This window comes from Apus apus, chromosome 1, assembly GCF_020740795.1.
Source record: "Apus apus isolate bApuApu2 chromosome 1, bApuApu2.pri.cur, whole genome shotgun sequence".
Taxonomy (NCBI): Eukaryota; Metazoa; Chordata; class Aves; order Apodiformes; family Apodidae; genus Apus; species Apus apus.
The window spans coordinates 155,579,444-155,595,236 of NC_067282.1; the positions used below are offsets into that span (position 1 = coordinate 155,579,444).

The 15,793-nt window shown below is 52.2% G+C and overlaps 6 protein-coding genes across 6 annotated transcripts; 3 read left to right on the top strand and 3 right to left on the bottom strand.

The window, feature by feature from the left end:
* The first annotated feature begins 8,170 nt into the window (after positions 1–8,170).
* LOC127386942 (histone H1.10-like) lies at positions 8,171–8,925 on the top strand. The gene has a single exon (XM_051624687.1). The coding sequence runs from the start codon at positions 8,171–8,173 to the stop codon at positions 8,831–8,833; it is 663 nt and encodes a 220-aa protein (XP_051480647.1). The 3' UTR covers positions 8,834–8,925.
* Positions 8,926–9,257: 332 nt separating this feature from the next.
* Positions 9,258–9,851, bottom strand: LOC127387012 (histone H2A-IV). The gene has a single exon (XM_051624855.1). It carries the CDS (start codon positions 9,782–9,784, stop codon positions 9,395–9,397), a length of 390 nt encoding a protein of 129 aa, XP_051480815.1. The 5' UTR covers positions 9,785–9,851; the 3' UTR covers positions 9,258–9,394.
* A 174-nt stretch (positions 9,852–10,025) lies between these two features.
* LOC127387078 (histone H2B 5) lies at positions 10,026–10,610 on the top strand. Its single transcript, XM_051624997.1, has one exon. The coding sequence runs from the start codon at positions 10,143–10,145 to the stop codon at positions 10,521–10,523; it is 381 nt and encodes a 126-aa protein (XP_051480957.1). The 5' UTR covers positions 10,026–10,142; the 3' UTR covers positions 10,524–10,610.
* Positions 10,611–12,007: 1,397 nt separating this feature from the next.
* On the top strand, positions 12,008–12,506 carry LOC127386987 (histone H3). Its single transcript, XM_051624794.1, has one exon. The coding sequence runs from the start codon at positions 12,038–12,040 to the stop codon at positions 12,446–12,448; it is 411 nt and encodes a 136-aa protein (XP_051480754.1). The 5' UTR covers positions 12,008–12,037; the 3' UTR covers positions 12,449–12,506.
* Positions 12,507–13,037: 531 nt separating this feature from the next.
* Positions 13,038–13,765, bottom strand: LOC127386974 (histone H3). Its single transcript, XM_051624768.1, has one exon. The coding sequence runs from the start codon at positions 13,739–13,741 to the stop codon at positions 13,331–13,333; it is 411 nt and encodes a 136-aa protein (XP_051480728.1). The 5' UTR covers positions 13,742–13,765; the 3' UTR covers positions 13,038–13,330.
* Positions 13,766–15,169: 1,404 nt separating this feature from the next.
* On the bottom strand, positions 15,170–15,754 carry LOC127387067 (histone H2B 5). The gene has a single exon (XM_051624970.1). The coding sequence runs from the start codon at positions 15,635–15,637 to the stop codon at positions 15,257–15,259; it is 381 nt and encodes a 126-aa protein (XP_051480930.1). The 5' UTR covers positions 15,638–15,754; the 3' UTR covers positions 15,170–15,256.
* Between the last annotated feature and the right edge of the window lie 39 nt (positions 15,755–15,793).

The window sequence follows — 15,793 nt, forward strand, 5'->3', positions numbered from 1 at the left end:
GAGGAAAGGAAACTGGGAGAGAACGTGCTTCCCTCTATCTGCAGGCACGCCCTGCACATTAGCAGGAGCAATAAAAGCAGGGCATGGCTGAGTGACCCCATGGTTTGCAAGCTTTGGAAACCTTGAGCTTGTTAAAAAGAAGCTCCAAGGAACAGTTGGGAGGATTAAACCCTCAAGGGTGGGTGGAGATGGCTGAAGTGACCACTGAGGACACAGTGGCAGGGCTACCACCCACCCAGAAAGGCCTGAAAAAGTGAAAGATGCTGGCACTGATAACAGGAGGGAGGGCTGAGGGTAAGGAAACATCATTCAAAAGGCTGTGTGTGTCTGAGTGAAGAACATAGACAAGAACATAAACTCTTGCAGATTAAGCATAAAAATATAACTGAACTGTCAAAAAAGGGATTAGAATATCAGCTAGTTTAAAAAAAAAAAAAAAATCAAAACTAGTACTAAATCCTCCATCTGTCACAGCAGCAGCAAAATTCTTTCCTGAGAGCCTGTCAGACCACAGGACTCTTGGTCCAGAAGCCTACTGGCTGTGCCAGACACGCTGGTGGAGCTGTAACAAGGGTGAGAACAGCCCCCAGGATAAATACAGCCTTTTCAATGTCATCTTAGTTTCAGTATGCAAAGGGAGGTCCTGCCTTACAAACATCTTGGGGCTTTTTTGATGAGGTTATTGTAGTCTGTGGGGAAGGGTGACTTGCTTGATGTGATTTGGGTTTTCAACAGCTTTTGACAAAGCCTCTCTGAACAGACCTTAAAGAAAAGTCAACAGCAGCAGGATAAAAGGGAAAACCCAGCATGGCTAGTTATTTGATAGAAGGTTGAATAAAACATAGGGCTAAATAGAGAAAGGTCACCAGGGAGTTTTTCAGGGGTCTGCACTAGTTTCTGTGCCCTTTAACAAGTTCCTAAATTATGTGGGAAAAGGGGCATAGAGTGATGGTGTTTGCTGACAATATGACTGATCAAAACACTGGTGCGGTTGTTTATTTAGAGCTTTTGTTTCAGTGAATATGCAATGTGAGGCTGAAGTCCACTAAGTATCATCTTAATCCATGTTTGTTCAGGGCAGGGAGGGTAATCAAAAAAGGTCATTTGGAACCTTGACCCATAAATACCATAAATAATTCAAACTGGAGCCTTATAATTGTTTTTAGTGGTCCTAGGCCTTGTTCAAGCTGAGAAGCTTTGCAAAGCATTAACATGAGAGGCAGCAGAGCTGCATTAAAAGGGCAGTCACTGGTCTGCCATTTGCCATTGCTGCTGTGAGCAAGAGCACTTTTGCCTGAAGCATCCATACCTCCAGACACCACAGACCTCCCTGGAGTGGTGCTGTGCACTGCAGTGGTGTCATCAGATGGCCATGATGTTAAGGAAGGTTTCCTTCTATACCTCCCAAACATTGCTCATACAGGTACTGCTGCTCACATCCCTACTGAATTCACTATTTGGCAGGGGGGTTTGGCTGTTGGAATGACCTTTATGTCTGTTTTGAATCAGGACTCTGAATTTGACAAATCTGCTTTGGAGACTGGTTGTGGACTCTGCCTTTAAAGGACAAATTGCATTCTTGATACCTAGATCAGATTTTAATCCAAATTCATGAGACTAACATCTATTGGAGTATCCTGGGGCTCCCCTCTAGGCTGGGTATTATTTAATATTTGCAGAACATCAGAGAGTGAGTGCCTGTACAGATCGGATGACAACACTTTGTACTGAACTACTATAGCTCTAGAAAAATGTTTTCACACTTGAAGCAGCTCTGCAGGCTTGGAGAACTAGAACTGGGCATAGAGAGTCCATACAGTCTCTTTTGTCAGCCCTTGCTTGAACACAATGCAGTCAGGAAGCAGGATCGGGTCTCAGAAAGCAAATATGTTGCTCTATTTTGTGCCTTTTTAGAGAGAAGTATCTGAAAATGAGCATCTTTCTTTTTTCAGCTTTACTACAGACCAAGCATTGCACCTGAAATGTTTTTGTTTTAGCCATCCTATAGGCAGTTCTTCCCATGATGGGGGGGTCATGAAGGAGTCTGGCAAAACGCATTCTCTTTCCCTAAGATCTCCTCCTCAGTAGGAATGTTCTTCTCCTTAACAGAGTAGACTGTAAGTAAGCATTGGTAATTAGGCTGCCTACTTCTCACCACCCTTTATATTTCAGGAAGCATATGGTGGCTGACGTACACTCAGAAATCACACCAGTTTGGATCCAGGACCTCTGACTACCAAGATGAAACTACAGACAACTCACGTTTTCTCGCTCTTCTGCAGCAATCTCAGTGTTCCTGGGAGGTTCCTGTTATCACTCGATGTGCAGGGAAGTAGGGGCAGGGAGGAAGCTGGTGATTTACTCACTGCCTGGTGGGCAGAACCAAATGGTGAATGTAGGTGGCCTCAGTTTAAGTTGTGTTTGCTCCCTGAGGCTACCAGTGACCTGGTGCTGCTTTTGTAATACTGATCAGGCCATGATTTTAAATTCCCTTGTTCTGGGCCTCTTCAAAACTGGAGGGTGAGATTTTTCCATTTGTAAGTGTACATCATAGTTCTGATTCTAGGGAGCTTGATGTGAAGAGTACTAATGCAGCCTTCAAGGCTACAGCATTCTTATATATATATATATTTATTGAAAAGAAAAGGCATCAGTAGGCCAACAGGAATCTTTCCCTTGTAAAAAAAGATCATTTTTTTCTGAATATGGAAGTGATGTGACAACTGTACTAGGAATTATCATTTGTCTACATATCAGCAATAAGGAAACAATATTGTTCCATGCAGATAATTTTTAAAAAACCTGTTAGAAGCTGTTCATCTGCTCAAAACTACCAGAGGAGTCTAGTGGAAAAGCAACAAGAGAGATGAATGTATTCAGGGTCCCAAAACTAAGCACTTTACATAACACACCTTACATATGGTCAAAAAAAGGTGGCAAAACAACCCACCAGAAGCATCCCTCCTCCTCCAGCTCTTCACTGCAGATGTCTGCTAGCCCAGCTCCACACACCTCCCATTTTCACAGGTGCAGTGATGCCAGCAGCTATTTTTGCACTTAGCTCAGGGCAGGGCTTCAGCTGGTGGACATCTGTGCCAAACTGCTCCTTTCCTTTGCAGACTCTGCATCCCAGCGTCCTCTAGGAAAAGTGCAGGGAACATCACCTTCAATCCCTGCCCTGCAGCGACACAGGGAGAGAGGCAAATCTCTTCTCTCTCAAGGATATATGTCCACCTGTGCTGAGCCACTCTGAGATTGTTTATGTGAGGTGGCAACTCACCCACCTGACTTCTCTGCAGAAAGTGGAGGGGTTGCAGGTTATATTTGGGCACTGTGGGTCACTAATGGTGAAAGAAGGGAAATGAGAAGGGTCAAAGCTATTGTTTAGTAAAGGAGGAACAAAGCTAGTAATGCAGGACCTTTCTTTGGAAGCTGCAGAGATGCCTAAATCCAGCGAGCGCTCTTCTGCAAGCAGGTCTTTTCCCAAACCGTGGCTCACAGCACTCAGGGTGAAACAGGTCCAAAAGGCAGCTCTTAATTGTCTAGGTTAATCAAGGGAGGGCTAATATGCTTAGCTGCTGATAGGAAGTAAAAGTCATTATCCTCTCCTTGGCCAGAGTGGGCACCAATAGGGAGCAGGTGACCACCAAGGGCAGCACACCAGCCAGACGTTTGACATGAGATGCCTTAGAGGAAACAAAATTGGCTGAGGCACCCCTGTGGTGTCAGTGTTCGGAGTGGGATAGGAAAGGATGGGAATTCCCACCAGCAGTTAGTAGAGAAACTTGTACATCGTCACCCAGACTAAAACTGTGGGTCAGCATTTTCTCCAGGTAGCAGCTAAAAGGTAGAACAAAGGGCTCCTTCTACTGGCCCCTTTTGGGGTTTTTGACTGTGCTGGAGGGGATGGAAATGCTGTTACCTAAAAGGGCAGTTTGGCAACTGAAGCTGGCTGCTGCTAGCCCCAAACTTCTTGAGGTGTTTCCTTATGAAGGTCAAGGAAATGAAGGTGGGAGGGTGGTTCAGAACCAACTGACCACTGTGGACCTTATACAAAGTCAGTCAAGCCATTCTCACATTTTGATGTGTTTGATGACAAAAGAGTTGGGAGTCACTAAACTGAGGTGCAGAACCTGTTGTTCTCAGCTGTCTTGAACCTAAAGCTGGTGACTGCATCCATTGTCAATGATAAGTGCAAGTGGCAGTAAAGTTTAGTTACAACTGAAATCTACTGCTCTGTCTACTAGGACTGTTATCACATATTTGCATGAACCTTGGCTAAAATTCCTCTTTATTGCCTGGATCTAGAGGGATGCTGAAGGAGTAGCTCTGAGAGCCTTTTATAGTCCATGCTACACGAGCCCTGCTTGTCCCTGCCCAGCACCTCCTGGGGCTCCTTCCATCCTGCCTACGTCCCAGGACCCCCTTTCAGCTCCCAGGACCATCAGTCCCTGCCCCAGAGACGCCACAACAGATCAGTCTCCAGCTCCCCAGAGCCCTGTCTGGCCACGTCCCCACTGCACCAGGGATGTACCCAATGCCCAGGGCTGGGGCTGTGTCTGACCCTGGCGCTCCTCACTGGGCCTGATCCTGACCCCACCTGCACACTGATGTCCTGGCCTGGCTGGTGTGTGTACAGGAGGGAGCTGAGGTTTGTGACAAATTACAAATGAGCTGACAAATTATTTGCATTTTGAAAAGGTTTTGTCTCCCCCCCTTGCAATTAGATGAATCATCTCTGAACTGTTTTTTTCTGCTGACACATATAGCTGGGCCTCTGGTGGAGGAGGGTGGAAAACCTGAACCAGACAAAAATCAAAGAATCCAAGTAACTGCATTTTTAAGAAATACTCATAAGTGACTTTCAGTTCTCCCCTCTCAAAAATGGCAAAGGGCTTTACATGTTTGGGAAAGGTATGGCAATGTGAATGAATAAATACAGTGCAGTTAGACAATCGTGGAAAACAAGGAAGGGGAAGAAAAGGAGCAACCAGTTCAGCAAGAATTATCCTTTTAATGTGTAGAAACAGATGAACACTGAAGCTCTGTAAGCTGCTCTTCCTAGGACTTCTAGTCATCTATTCTTTGTCACCTAGTTCCAGATTAAGTATCACAAAAGCATATGCAATAAATGGAAAATTATCCTAATATTGAAAAAACTCCTTGTTGTCTTGCAGGCATTAATTTTGGTTTGAATTATACTTTTTTCAAGTTAGTAGGCTTATGTTACTGGCTATAATAATATATATACTTTTCATGCTGGCTGGGGAGCTCTTTGAAGAGGCTTTCAGATCTAGCCCTGAAGTCTGAGCTGGCTCATAGCAGTAGCACAGGCAAAAAACACTGTCAGATTTTCTGCCATATGTTTATTGCTCTACCAGGTATCTCTGTCTATCCTGACAGAATATGTACAGACTGAAAGCATGGAATAGCATTGAGGTCCTGTTGTTCTTGATGATCACATCTTCTAGGGTGAGGCAGAAAAGTCTGGTGTAATTGTGATGGCAAATACATAAGAGGGAGGATCTCTCCCAGCAAGTGTTCTCCATGTCTGCTCCTTTTTTGTGTCTGCATTGCAGGGCAATGCGCACTACTTCTATGTAACCTAATTAAGCTTGATCATGACTAGAGTAATGACCTCTGGTGCATAATCATGCTGCTAATCACACAAGGAATAGCAGTATTGGGAGGAGGAGGGTGAACCACCGTCCTTGTGCATTCACCACTGAATGAGGTGACACCTGGATTCAGCTCTGCTCATATACCTTGATTTTTCTCTGACACTTCTGCATCCTCCCCCTAATATACATGGCTTGACTGCTTGTTTGTGAGATGATCATTAGCAGATAGTGTGTTTTTAACAATAATGGAAGGGGATAATGGAGTAAACATGTAAGTGGAAAATAAATAAGTAGAAGCACTTAAAATAATAGCTTCAAGCTGCAAAATGGTAATTTAACATGTGCTGGAGATCAATAGCCTCAAAAGTGGAGTAAGACAAGGACTACAATTATGTGATGCAGTGTTGCTCTGGCACACACTTTTTCTCTGGAGATGGTTGGTGGTGCAGTTATCGCTGCTATAGCAGATTTAGACATAGAGCTGCATTCCATGTGATTATGTGTATGTAAGGAAAACAGTCTTGAGAATATAAAATTACAGATTGGAGGAAAATGTGTTGTTGTGCTGTGTTACTACTCTTGCAAAATAAGGGTTGCAGATGAATGGGGGAAATTGTTTTATGGTGAGGTAGAAAGACTCCTATCCCAGCCCCAGTATTGGCATTGGTAATGTGAGAGAGTGGGTGAGTATAAAAAGATTCAGCTTAGAGACACTGTAACAAGTTTATTTTTTAAAAGACATCAGGGCTTTTACCAGACCTAGATGGCATGCAGCAGACATACCGTCATCTACCTGATTTCAGGAAACTTTAGGGTATGTTAATAATTATACTATTCAGTTATTTATGTCCCCTATTACTACATAAAGCAAACGTCTTACACTAAAGTTCTCTTGCCTTTGTAAAATTCCCAGCAAACATTGCTCTATAAGCCACCCTGCTTCCAATACAGCTGATTTTACCATCTTTATTCACCCTCCCTGTCTCAGGACAAAAGTCCTCAGCTAGGAGACCTCAATGATATGAAAGAGTTGAAAAGAAAACATATATGTGAGATAAAAAAATATGTTTATTTTCCTAAAGTCCTTATTACCATAAATATACCATAAAAGGTCAAAGTGCCTATATGAAATTTTAAAGAATGAGACTTTATGAATTAATTGAATGTTAATTGAACATGGGTCACCCAGAATCTTCAAGAGGTTCATTTGCCTTCCCTGTAGTGCAATGAGAGAGAAGAGTGAGGTGATACTTTTCTGCCCACTGATCTCGCATTTCATTAGTGAAGTCAGTCATCTGGTAAGCATGATACGTAAACTGTGCAAGTGCAGTTTATATACATCAGGTACAAATGCAGCAATACAATGGTGCTAAACTGGCTGATGGCCATTAGACTTCAAGGTAAAAAAAGCGACTCCTGCAAGAGACACAAAAATATATACAAAGTTTAGGCTGATAAGGAGGTGTGCATGCTACCAGAGTTGTTAACACCTTGTGGATAAACAGCTTTGCATCACTGTGCTGCAGCCAAAGGTTTTGTGTGCAGAAGCTGCTGTGACTTAATCTGTAAACTGACAAAAGAGCATTGAGCAAAAATTGTGATTTTTCTTCCTAGTTTGGCATCAAAACGTGAAAAAATGGTACTTTCACATCTCTCTGCAGATTCGATCTCTGCCAGTTGTTTTTTTTTTTCCATGTTATTGAATCATACCAGCAGATTTTACAGAACTAGCACTGCGTGCTTTCTTTACAGTGTGGTCTTTTTCTGTATGCCAAAGACTTACATGAAGCTCAGTGATTCGACACAAGCCTTTTCATCTTTGGTCTTGGCGTCACAATTTATTCCATTAACATTTCAGAGCCTTTGCCTGCGTTAACAACAGTGAAGAGCTGCAGAGAAAGTAGCCCATTCTGAGGTAAATAAAGCATATGCTTTCTATTATTTCACGAAGAGCCTCCGGAGAGTTTGCCTTTGGAATTAAAGAGAAAAAAAACCCTAACGGAGTGTTTCGCAGTAACCAGAGGTATAAACCTCGGTAAGAGAAGGGGAGGCACGCCTTGTGGGAATTTGTGCTACCTCGTTCTCTTTGAAAGCATTTTATTTTAAATAATGAGGTTACTAGTGTTCGCTTTGTTCTCTAGTGTGAAAAGGACCCTCTGAAAATTAACGCTGACTTTCCTGTCTCAGGTTAACTTTAAAGGAAGATTTCTAATTTACAAAGAAAAACAAAACTTTCACTCTGTCAAGGTCCGTTCCGTTCCAGGACTCGGGATTTATTGTCTTCTCTCTACCCAGACTCCACTCTTTTCCCGACAAGACACCGATAGGCGAAAGTCGGCACTTCCACGGCCTCCCAGGTGTAGAAAAGGGGCAAATTCGAGACAGATAAGGTAGAAAAAAAGCATTTTATCCTCCCCGAAGAAACACACGACGGAGCGCGCGGCGCCGGGCGGGGCGGGTCGGGCGCGCGGCACCAATCAGCGCGCGCCGCGCCGCTATAAAAGGAGCCGCCGCGGCCTCCGCCGCTCAGTCCTGACCGCGCCCTCGCCATGGCTGAGACCGCTCCTGCTGCCGCGCCCGCCGCCGCGCCGGCCCCTGCTGCGAAAGCAGCCGCCAAGAAGCCGAAGAAGGCGGCGGGCGGCTCCAAAGCCCGCAAGCCCGCCGGCCCCAGCGTCACCGAGCTGATCACCAAGGCCGTGTCCGCCTCCAAGGAACGCAAGGGGCTCTCCCTCGCCGCCCTGAAGAAGGCGCTGGACGCCGGCGGCTACGATGTGGAGAAGAACAACAGCCGCATCAAGCTGGGGCTCAAGAGCCTCGTCAGCAAGGGCACCTTGGTGCAGACCAAGGGCATTGGTGCGTCTGGGTCTTTTCGCCTGAGTAAGAAGCCTGGAGAAGTGAAGGAAAAAGGCCCCAAGAAGCGGGCAGCTGCAGTCAAGCCGAAGAAGCCGGCGGCCAAGAAGCCCGCCAGCGCTGCTAAGAAGCCCAAGAAAGCAGTGGGAGCAAAGAAGAGCCCGAAAAAGGTCAAGAAGCCGGTGGCTAAGAAAGCTGCCAAGAGTCCTAAGAAGGCGACTAAGGTAGCCAAGCCTAAAAAAGCGGCTGTGGCCTCAAAGAGCCCTGCTAAGGCGAAGGCGGTGAAGGCCAAAGCAACTAAGCCTAAAGCAGCCAAGCCCAAAGCTGCCAAGGCGAAGAAGGCGGCGCCTAAGAAGAAGTAAACTCTTGTGGGAGAAAACTTTTCTTCTGCGCTTAAACCCCAACGGCTCTTTTAAGAGCCACCCACTTATCTTTTAAAAGGACTGAAACACTGTGTCTGTCACTTACTCGGGGTCTGGAGCCGGTGGGGGAGGTTTGAGGGAAGATTGCTGATGACGAAACTTGGCATCAGTTAGGGGACATGGCAAAGCGGCTTATTTCAATGTTGCTTATAAATTAGCAGAGGAGAGGGAACGAAGTGCAGCGCTGGAAAGCCTGCACGGCGCAGCGATTGGCTGCGGGTTCGTCAGGGCCGAGCTTCTCCAGAAAGCCCAGTCAGCTCCACCCCCGGACAAGGGCAGGGAATGTGTGGGGGACAGGTATGCAAAGGGTGGGCAACTAACCGCACCTACTGCGGGTATTCAGATTGTTAAGACTAGGCAGAGATTTTCAAACAGTATGAGAGCGCTTTGCTTCTCATATTTAATGACATTCAAGCTCCTTTTCTGAATGAGTAGGTGGCTCTGAAAAGAGCCTTTGTGTTTCTCCGGGAAAAAAGCTTCCCGGGGGCTGTTCTTCGGCGCTCACTTGGCTTTAGCCTTGTGGCTGTCAGTCTTCTTGGGCAGCAGCACGGCCTGGATGTTGGGCAGCACCCCGCCCTGCGCGATGGTCACCTTGCCCAGCAGCTTGTTGAGCTCCTCGTCGTTGCGGATGGCCAGCTGCAGGTGGCGGGGGATGATGCGCGTCTTCTTGTTGTCGCGGGCCGCGTTGCCCGCCAGCTCCAGGATCTCGGCCGTCAGGTACTCCAGCACGGCCGCCAGGTACACCGGGGCGCCGGCGCCCACCCGCTCCGCGTAGTTGCCTTTGCGGAGCAGCCGGTGGACGCGGCCCACCGGGAACTGCAGCCCGGCCCGCGACGAGCGCGACTTGGCCTTGGCCCGCGCCTTCCCGCCCTGCTTCCCGCGGCCGGACATCGCAGCGACTCAGCTCACCAACGCACAACCAGCAGCCGCGCAGAAAACGACTCGCTGCCTTCCGCTCCCGCCCACCCTCCTATATAGTCCCCGGGCGGAGCGGCGGCGGCTCCGCTGATAGGCTGGTATCGGGGCCTTGTCCCTGCAGCCAATGGGAAGGCGAATCGAGAGGTGGCCAATAGCGGCGCTTGCAGCGGCGCCGGGCGCCGAAGAGCAGCTCGCAGCCAATGGCGACGCGGCGCTGTCGAGCCGCTCCTGGGCACGGCGCCGCTATAAATAGGGATGGCTCAGCGGGCAGCTCCAGTCGCCGCTTGTTCCGTGGTGGTTGTTGTTGCGAGAGGCGTTTGTGTGTGCAGCGATGCCCGAGCCGGCCAAGTCCGCCCCCGCGCCCAAGAAGGGCTCCAAGAAAGCCGTCACCAAGACGCAGAAGAAGGGCGACAAGAAACGGCGTAAGAGCCGCAAGGAGAGCTACTCGATCTACGTGTACAAGGTGCTGAAGCAGGTGCACCCGGACACGGGCATCTCGTCCAAGGCCATGGGCATCATGAACTCCTTCGTCAACGACATCTTCGAGCGCATCGCCGGCGAGGCCTCTCGCCTGGCGCACTACAACAAGCGCTCCACCATCACGTCGCGGGAGATCCAGACGGCCGTGCGGCTGCTGCTGCCCGGCGAGCTGGCCAAGCACGCCGTCTCCGAGGGCACCAAGGCTGTCACCAAGTACACCAGCTCCAAGTAAGCTGCCTCGGCGCCCTGTGCCAGACCTGCTCAACCCAAAGGCTCTTTTAAGAGCCACCCACCTTCTCAGTAAAAGAGCTGTGATGTAGTGGCGGCTGTTGGTTAGTTGTCCTAGGCTTTTGGGGGGGAATAAACGGTGACAGTGGGAAAGCACCGGTGCTTGTAAGAATTCGGGGGTGAACCTGTTGGCGGTAAGCCGTGTGTTTGTCCTGCGTCATGCCTCCCTAAAGCAAAGAACGGTCGCGATTTCATTAAAATGCCCCGGGAGCTTCCGCGTACGGTGCCGGGAGGGTGGTTAAACACTCAACGAAACGTGTAGGCGTCTCTTTAAATGCCCGAACACAGACGTGTTCTGGGTCGGCGGCGTTTGCTCCTTTTCCCACTAAGTCACTCTAGCGGAAGGGGGATACGTGGAAAGCACTAAAGATTCAAGACCACCGTGTGCTTTTCTTCGGCGAGAAGCTCCGGGCTAGACTTCTTCCACCACCTTTAGCGGGCGAACGGGGGAAGCAAACCGGAGCGCTTCCTGAAGGTCTTGCTCCGGAACAGCGCAGCCCGGCCTGTGGTCCCGAGCGCAGTCTCTTCCCCCGGTTTTCGGCCGATTTTCTCTCCACCCCTCTGTTTGCCCCGCGCCCCGTAAATGCTGCAGTCGAGCAGGAGGCGGGGGGAGGGCCCCGAGCCACGCAGCCGCCAGGCTCGGTCGGACCTGGTTGAGAACTGGAGGGCGCTCCCCGGCAGGCGGGCCCGGGCCCGCAGAGGCACCGCTGCCGAAAGAACCGGCGCTCTGGCGGCTCTCAGCCCGTCCTTGCTTCACCACGGCGGGCTCTCCCGAAGAGAGCCGGGCCTTAAAGCAGGGTCGGAGAGCAGTCAGGAGCAGTCAGGTCGCCTTACGCGAAACGCAGGCTGCCACCTGCGCCTACAGCGTTCCTGCCGCCGCGGTCCCGAACCGAACGCCGTTACCGACTGGGCAGGAACAGCGAGCCCTCGGGGGAGACGGAGGCTGACATGCGGAGAGCCCTAGCCAGCAGTCCCGATGCCGGCTGTGGGGGGTTTTGAGTGGGAACGAGTTGGGAAGAGGGCGAGTTTCAGGCGCGGGCGGCGGGACCCTGCCGGCACCGGTCACCTGCGGTGGTTCCCGCCGCCCCCCGCCACGCAAACCAGCGGTTCGTGGAGACGGTCCACGCGTTCCTCCTTGGGCAGCGAAGGAAAGGGCGCTAAAGCGTTCTGCAGGGCAGGAGAATACAGCAAGCGGCCGAGCCGGGGTCAGCGGTGACGGGAAGGGGGAAAGGCGGGCCGGTTCGGCTACTCTGGAGACCGAGGGGGCGGGGCGGGGGAAGGGCGGGTTTCCCGCCGGCGAGGCGCGGGCTTTTCGAATGGTTGCGTCGCCCAATGGCAGGCGGTCTCGCAAGGGCGGCCAATCGGCGGCGAGCTTCGTCCATAAATAGCGCCGCCGCGGAGCGCCTGCTGCAGCTCAGTTTGCGTTGAGTCGGGGAGCAGTGTTGCTTGTGTGCAGCGATGGCTCGTACAAAGCAGACGGCGCGCAAGTCGACCGGCGGGAAGGCGCCCCGCAAGCAGCTGGCCACCAAGGCGGCCCGCAAGAGCGCGCCGGCCACGGGCGGCGTGAAGAAGCCGCACCGGTACCGGCCCGGCACGGTGGCGCTGCGCGAGATCCGGCGCTACCAGAAGTCGACGGAGCTGCTGATCCGCAAGCTGCCCTTCCAGCGGCTGGTGCGCGAGATCGCGCAGGACTTCAAGACCGACCTGCGCTTCCAGAGCTCGGCCGTGATGGCGCTGCAGGAGGCGAGCGAGGCCTACTTGGTGGGGCTGTTCGAGGACACCAACCTGTGCGCCATCCACGCCAAGCGGGTCACCATCATGCCCAAGGACATCCAGCTGGCCCGGCGCATCCGCGGCGAGCGCGCCTGAGCTTCCTGCCCCGCCAGCACCAAACCCAAAGGCTCTTTTAAGAGCCACCACACCGCCACTAAAGAGAGCTGAGTCGTCTTTACTTCTGGGGGGGACAAGCATAGGAAGATGTAGCTGAACACTCCTTTCAGTCTTCAAAGCCATCGCTGATAATGTGGTATCTTAAGTGTAAATTCAAAGTATTAGGTAGCTTGTGCCTCCCCATAGCTTGTTAACTGCTCTGAGGTTCCTCATTTAAAGCTGCTGGTGCAGGGTGGGAGGGGCGGTTTCGGTAGCGGTGCAGAGACAACGTACGGCCTTATGGGAGTAGGAGGGGACTAAGTAAGAGAAGGCAGCTTCTCATAGGGCTTGCAGTCTTTACATAGGTAATTATGAAGGAGATACCAGTGCTTTTCATGTAGTTTAATGTAATAATTTGGAGGATTTCCAAAGTCTTTACTAAAGGTCAGTTTTTTCAGTATGTCTACCGTATTCCATCTTAAATGTACTTCAAAGTTAGTATTTAATACCCTTAAATGTTTTAGCCTTTAGGTCGCTTGCCAGTTCAAACTTCATTACAACCCCTCTTATTGTTTCAAAAGTAAGGAAGAATCAATGTATTTTGACGTTGTATTATTGCAAAAAAGGAAACTCGACCGAATCGAGTCAATCTATGTATGTGTAGGTTAGGAATGCAAGAGCTCAGATTTATTTTGCCTTGAAAACGTGGATGAAAGCATTTTTAAGGTCATGTTACTCAATTTGTTAGACACACTTGATATACCTATTCTGAAAGCATTACAGCCCTTTTAGTGTTTATGTAGTGGCTCTTAAAAGAGCCTTTGGTTCTGTGTGGGCTGCTCTCGGTGTCTGACGAACAGGGAAGAGGCTGCGGCAGGAAGCTCAGGCACGCTCGCCGCGGATGCGCCGGGCCAGCTGGATGTCCTTGGGCATGATGGTGACCCGCTTGGCGTGGATGGCGCACAGGTTGGTGTCCTCGAACAGCCCCACCAAGTAGGCCTCGCTCGCCTCCTGCAGCGCCATCACGGCCGAGCTCTGGAAGCGCAGGTCGGTCTTGAAGTCCTGCGCGATCTCGCGCACCAGCCGCTGGAAGGGCAGCTTGCGGATCAGCAGCTCCGTCGACTTCTGGTAGCGCCGGATCTCGCGCAGCGCCACCGTGCCGGGCCGGTACCGGTGCGGCTTCTTCACGCCGCCCGTGGCCGGCGCGCTCTTGCGGGCCGCCTTGGTGGCCAGCTGCTTGCGGGGCGCCTTCCCGCCGGTCGACTTGCGCGCCGTCTGCTTTGTACGAGCCATCGCTGCACACAAGCAACACTGTTCCCCGACTCAACGCAAACTGAGCTGCAGCAGGCGCTCCGCGGCGGCGCTATTTATGGACGAAGCTCGCCGCCGATTGGCCGCCCTTGCGAGACCGCCTGCCATTGGGCGACGCAACCATTCGAAAAGCCCGCGCCTCGCCGGCGGGAAACCCGCCCTTCCCCCGCCCCGCCCCCTCGGTGTCCAGAGCAGCCGAACCGGCCCGCCTTTCCCCCTTCCCGTCACCGCTGACCCCGGCTCGGCCGCTTGCTGTATTCTCCTGCCCTGCAGAACGCTTTAGCGCCCTTTCCTTCGCTGCCCAAGGAGGAATGCGTGGACCGTCTCCACGAACCGCTGGTTTGCGTGGCGGGGGGCGGCGGGAACCACCGCAGGTGACCGGTGCCGGCAGGGTCCCGCCGCCCGCGCCTGAAACTCGCCCTCTTCCCAACTCGTTCCCACTCAAAACCCCCCACAGCCGGCATCGGGACTGCTGGCTAGGGCTCTCCGCATGTCAGCCTCCGTCTCCCCCGAGGGCTCGCTGTTCCTGCCCAGTCGGTAACGGCGTTCGGTTCGGGACCGCGGCGGCAGGAACGCTGTAGGCGCAGGTGGCAGCCTGCGTTTCGCGTAAGGCGACCTGACTGCTCCTGACTGCTCTCCGACCCTGCTTTAAGGCCCGGCTCTCTTCGGGAGAGCCCGCCGTGGTGAAGCAAGGACGGGCTGAGAGCCGCCAGAGCGCCGGTTCTTTCGGCAGCGGTGCCTCTGCGGGCCCGGGCCCGCCTGCCGGGGAGCGCCCTCCAGTTCTCAACCAGGTCCGACCGAGCCTGGCGGCTGCGTGGCTCGGGGCCCTCCCCCCGCCTCCTGCTCGACTGCAGCATTTACGGGGCGCGGGGCAAACAGAGGGGTGGAGAGAAAATCGGCCGAAAACCGGGGGAAGAGACTGCGCTCGGGACCACAGGCCGGGCTGCGCTGTTCCGGAGCAAGACCTTCAGGAAGCGCTCCGGTTTGCTTCCCCCGTTCGCCCGCTAAAGGTGGTGGAAGAAGTCTAGCCCGGAGCTTCTCGCCGAAGAAAAGCACACGGTGGTCTTGAATCTTTAGTGCTTTCCACGTATCCCCCTTCCGCTAGAGTGACTTAGTGGGAAAAGGAGCAAACGCCGCCGACCCCAGAACACGTCTGTGTTCGGGCATTTAAAGAGACGCCTACACGTTTCGTTGAGTGTTTAACCACCCTCCCGGCACCGTACGCGGAAGCTCCCGGGGCATTTTAATGAAATCGCGACCGTTCTTTGCTTTAGGGAGGCATGACGCAGGACAAACACACGGCTTACCGCCAACAGGTTCACCCCCGAATTCTTACAAGCACCGGTGCTTTCCCACTGTCACCGTTTATTCCCCCCCAAAAGCCTAGGACAACTAACCAACAGCCGCCACTACATCACAGCTCTTTTACTGAGAAGGTGGGTGGCTCTTAAAAGAGCCTTTGGGTTGAGCAGGTCTGGCACAGGGCGCCGAGGCAGCTTACTTGGAGCTGGTGTACTTGGTGACAGCCTTGGTGCCCTCGGAGACGGCGTGCTTGGCCAGCTCGCCGGGCAGCAGCAGCCGCACGGCCGTCTGGATCTCCCGCGACGTGATGGTGGAGCGCTTGTTGTAGTGCGCCAGGCGAGAGGCCTCGCCGGCGATGCGCTCGAAGATGTCGTTGACGAAGGAGTTCATGATGCCCATGGCCTTGGACGAGATGCCCGTGTCCGGGTGCACCTGCTTCAGCACCTTGTACACGTAGATCGAGTAGCTCTCCTTGCGGCTCTTACGCCGTTTCTTGTCGCCCTTCTTCTGCGTCTTGGTGACGGCTTTCTTGGAGCCCTTCTTGGGCGCGGGGGCGGACTTGGCCGGCTCGGGCATCGCTGCACACACAAACGCCTCTCGCAACAACAACCACCACGGAACAAGCGGCGACTGGAGCTGCCCGCCGAGCCATCCCTATTTATAGCGGCGCCGTGCCCAGGAGCGGCTCGACAGCGCCGCGTCGCCATTGGCTGCGAGCTGCTCTTCGGCGCC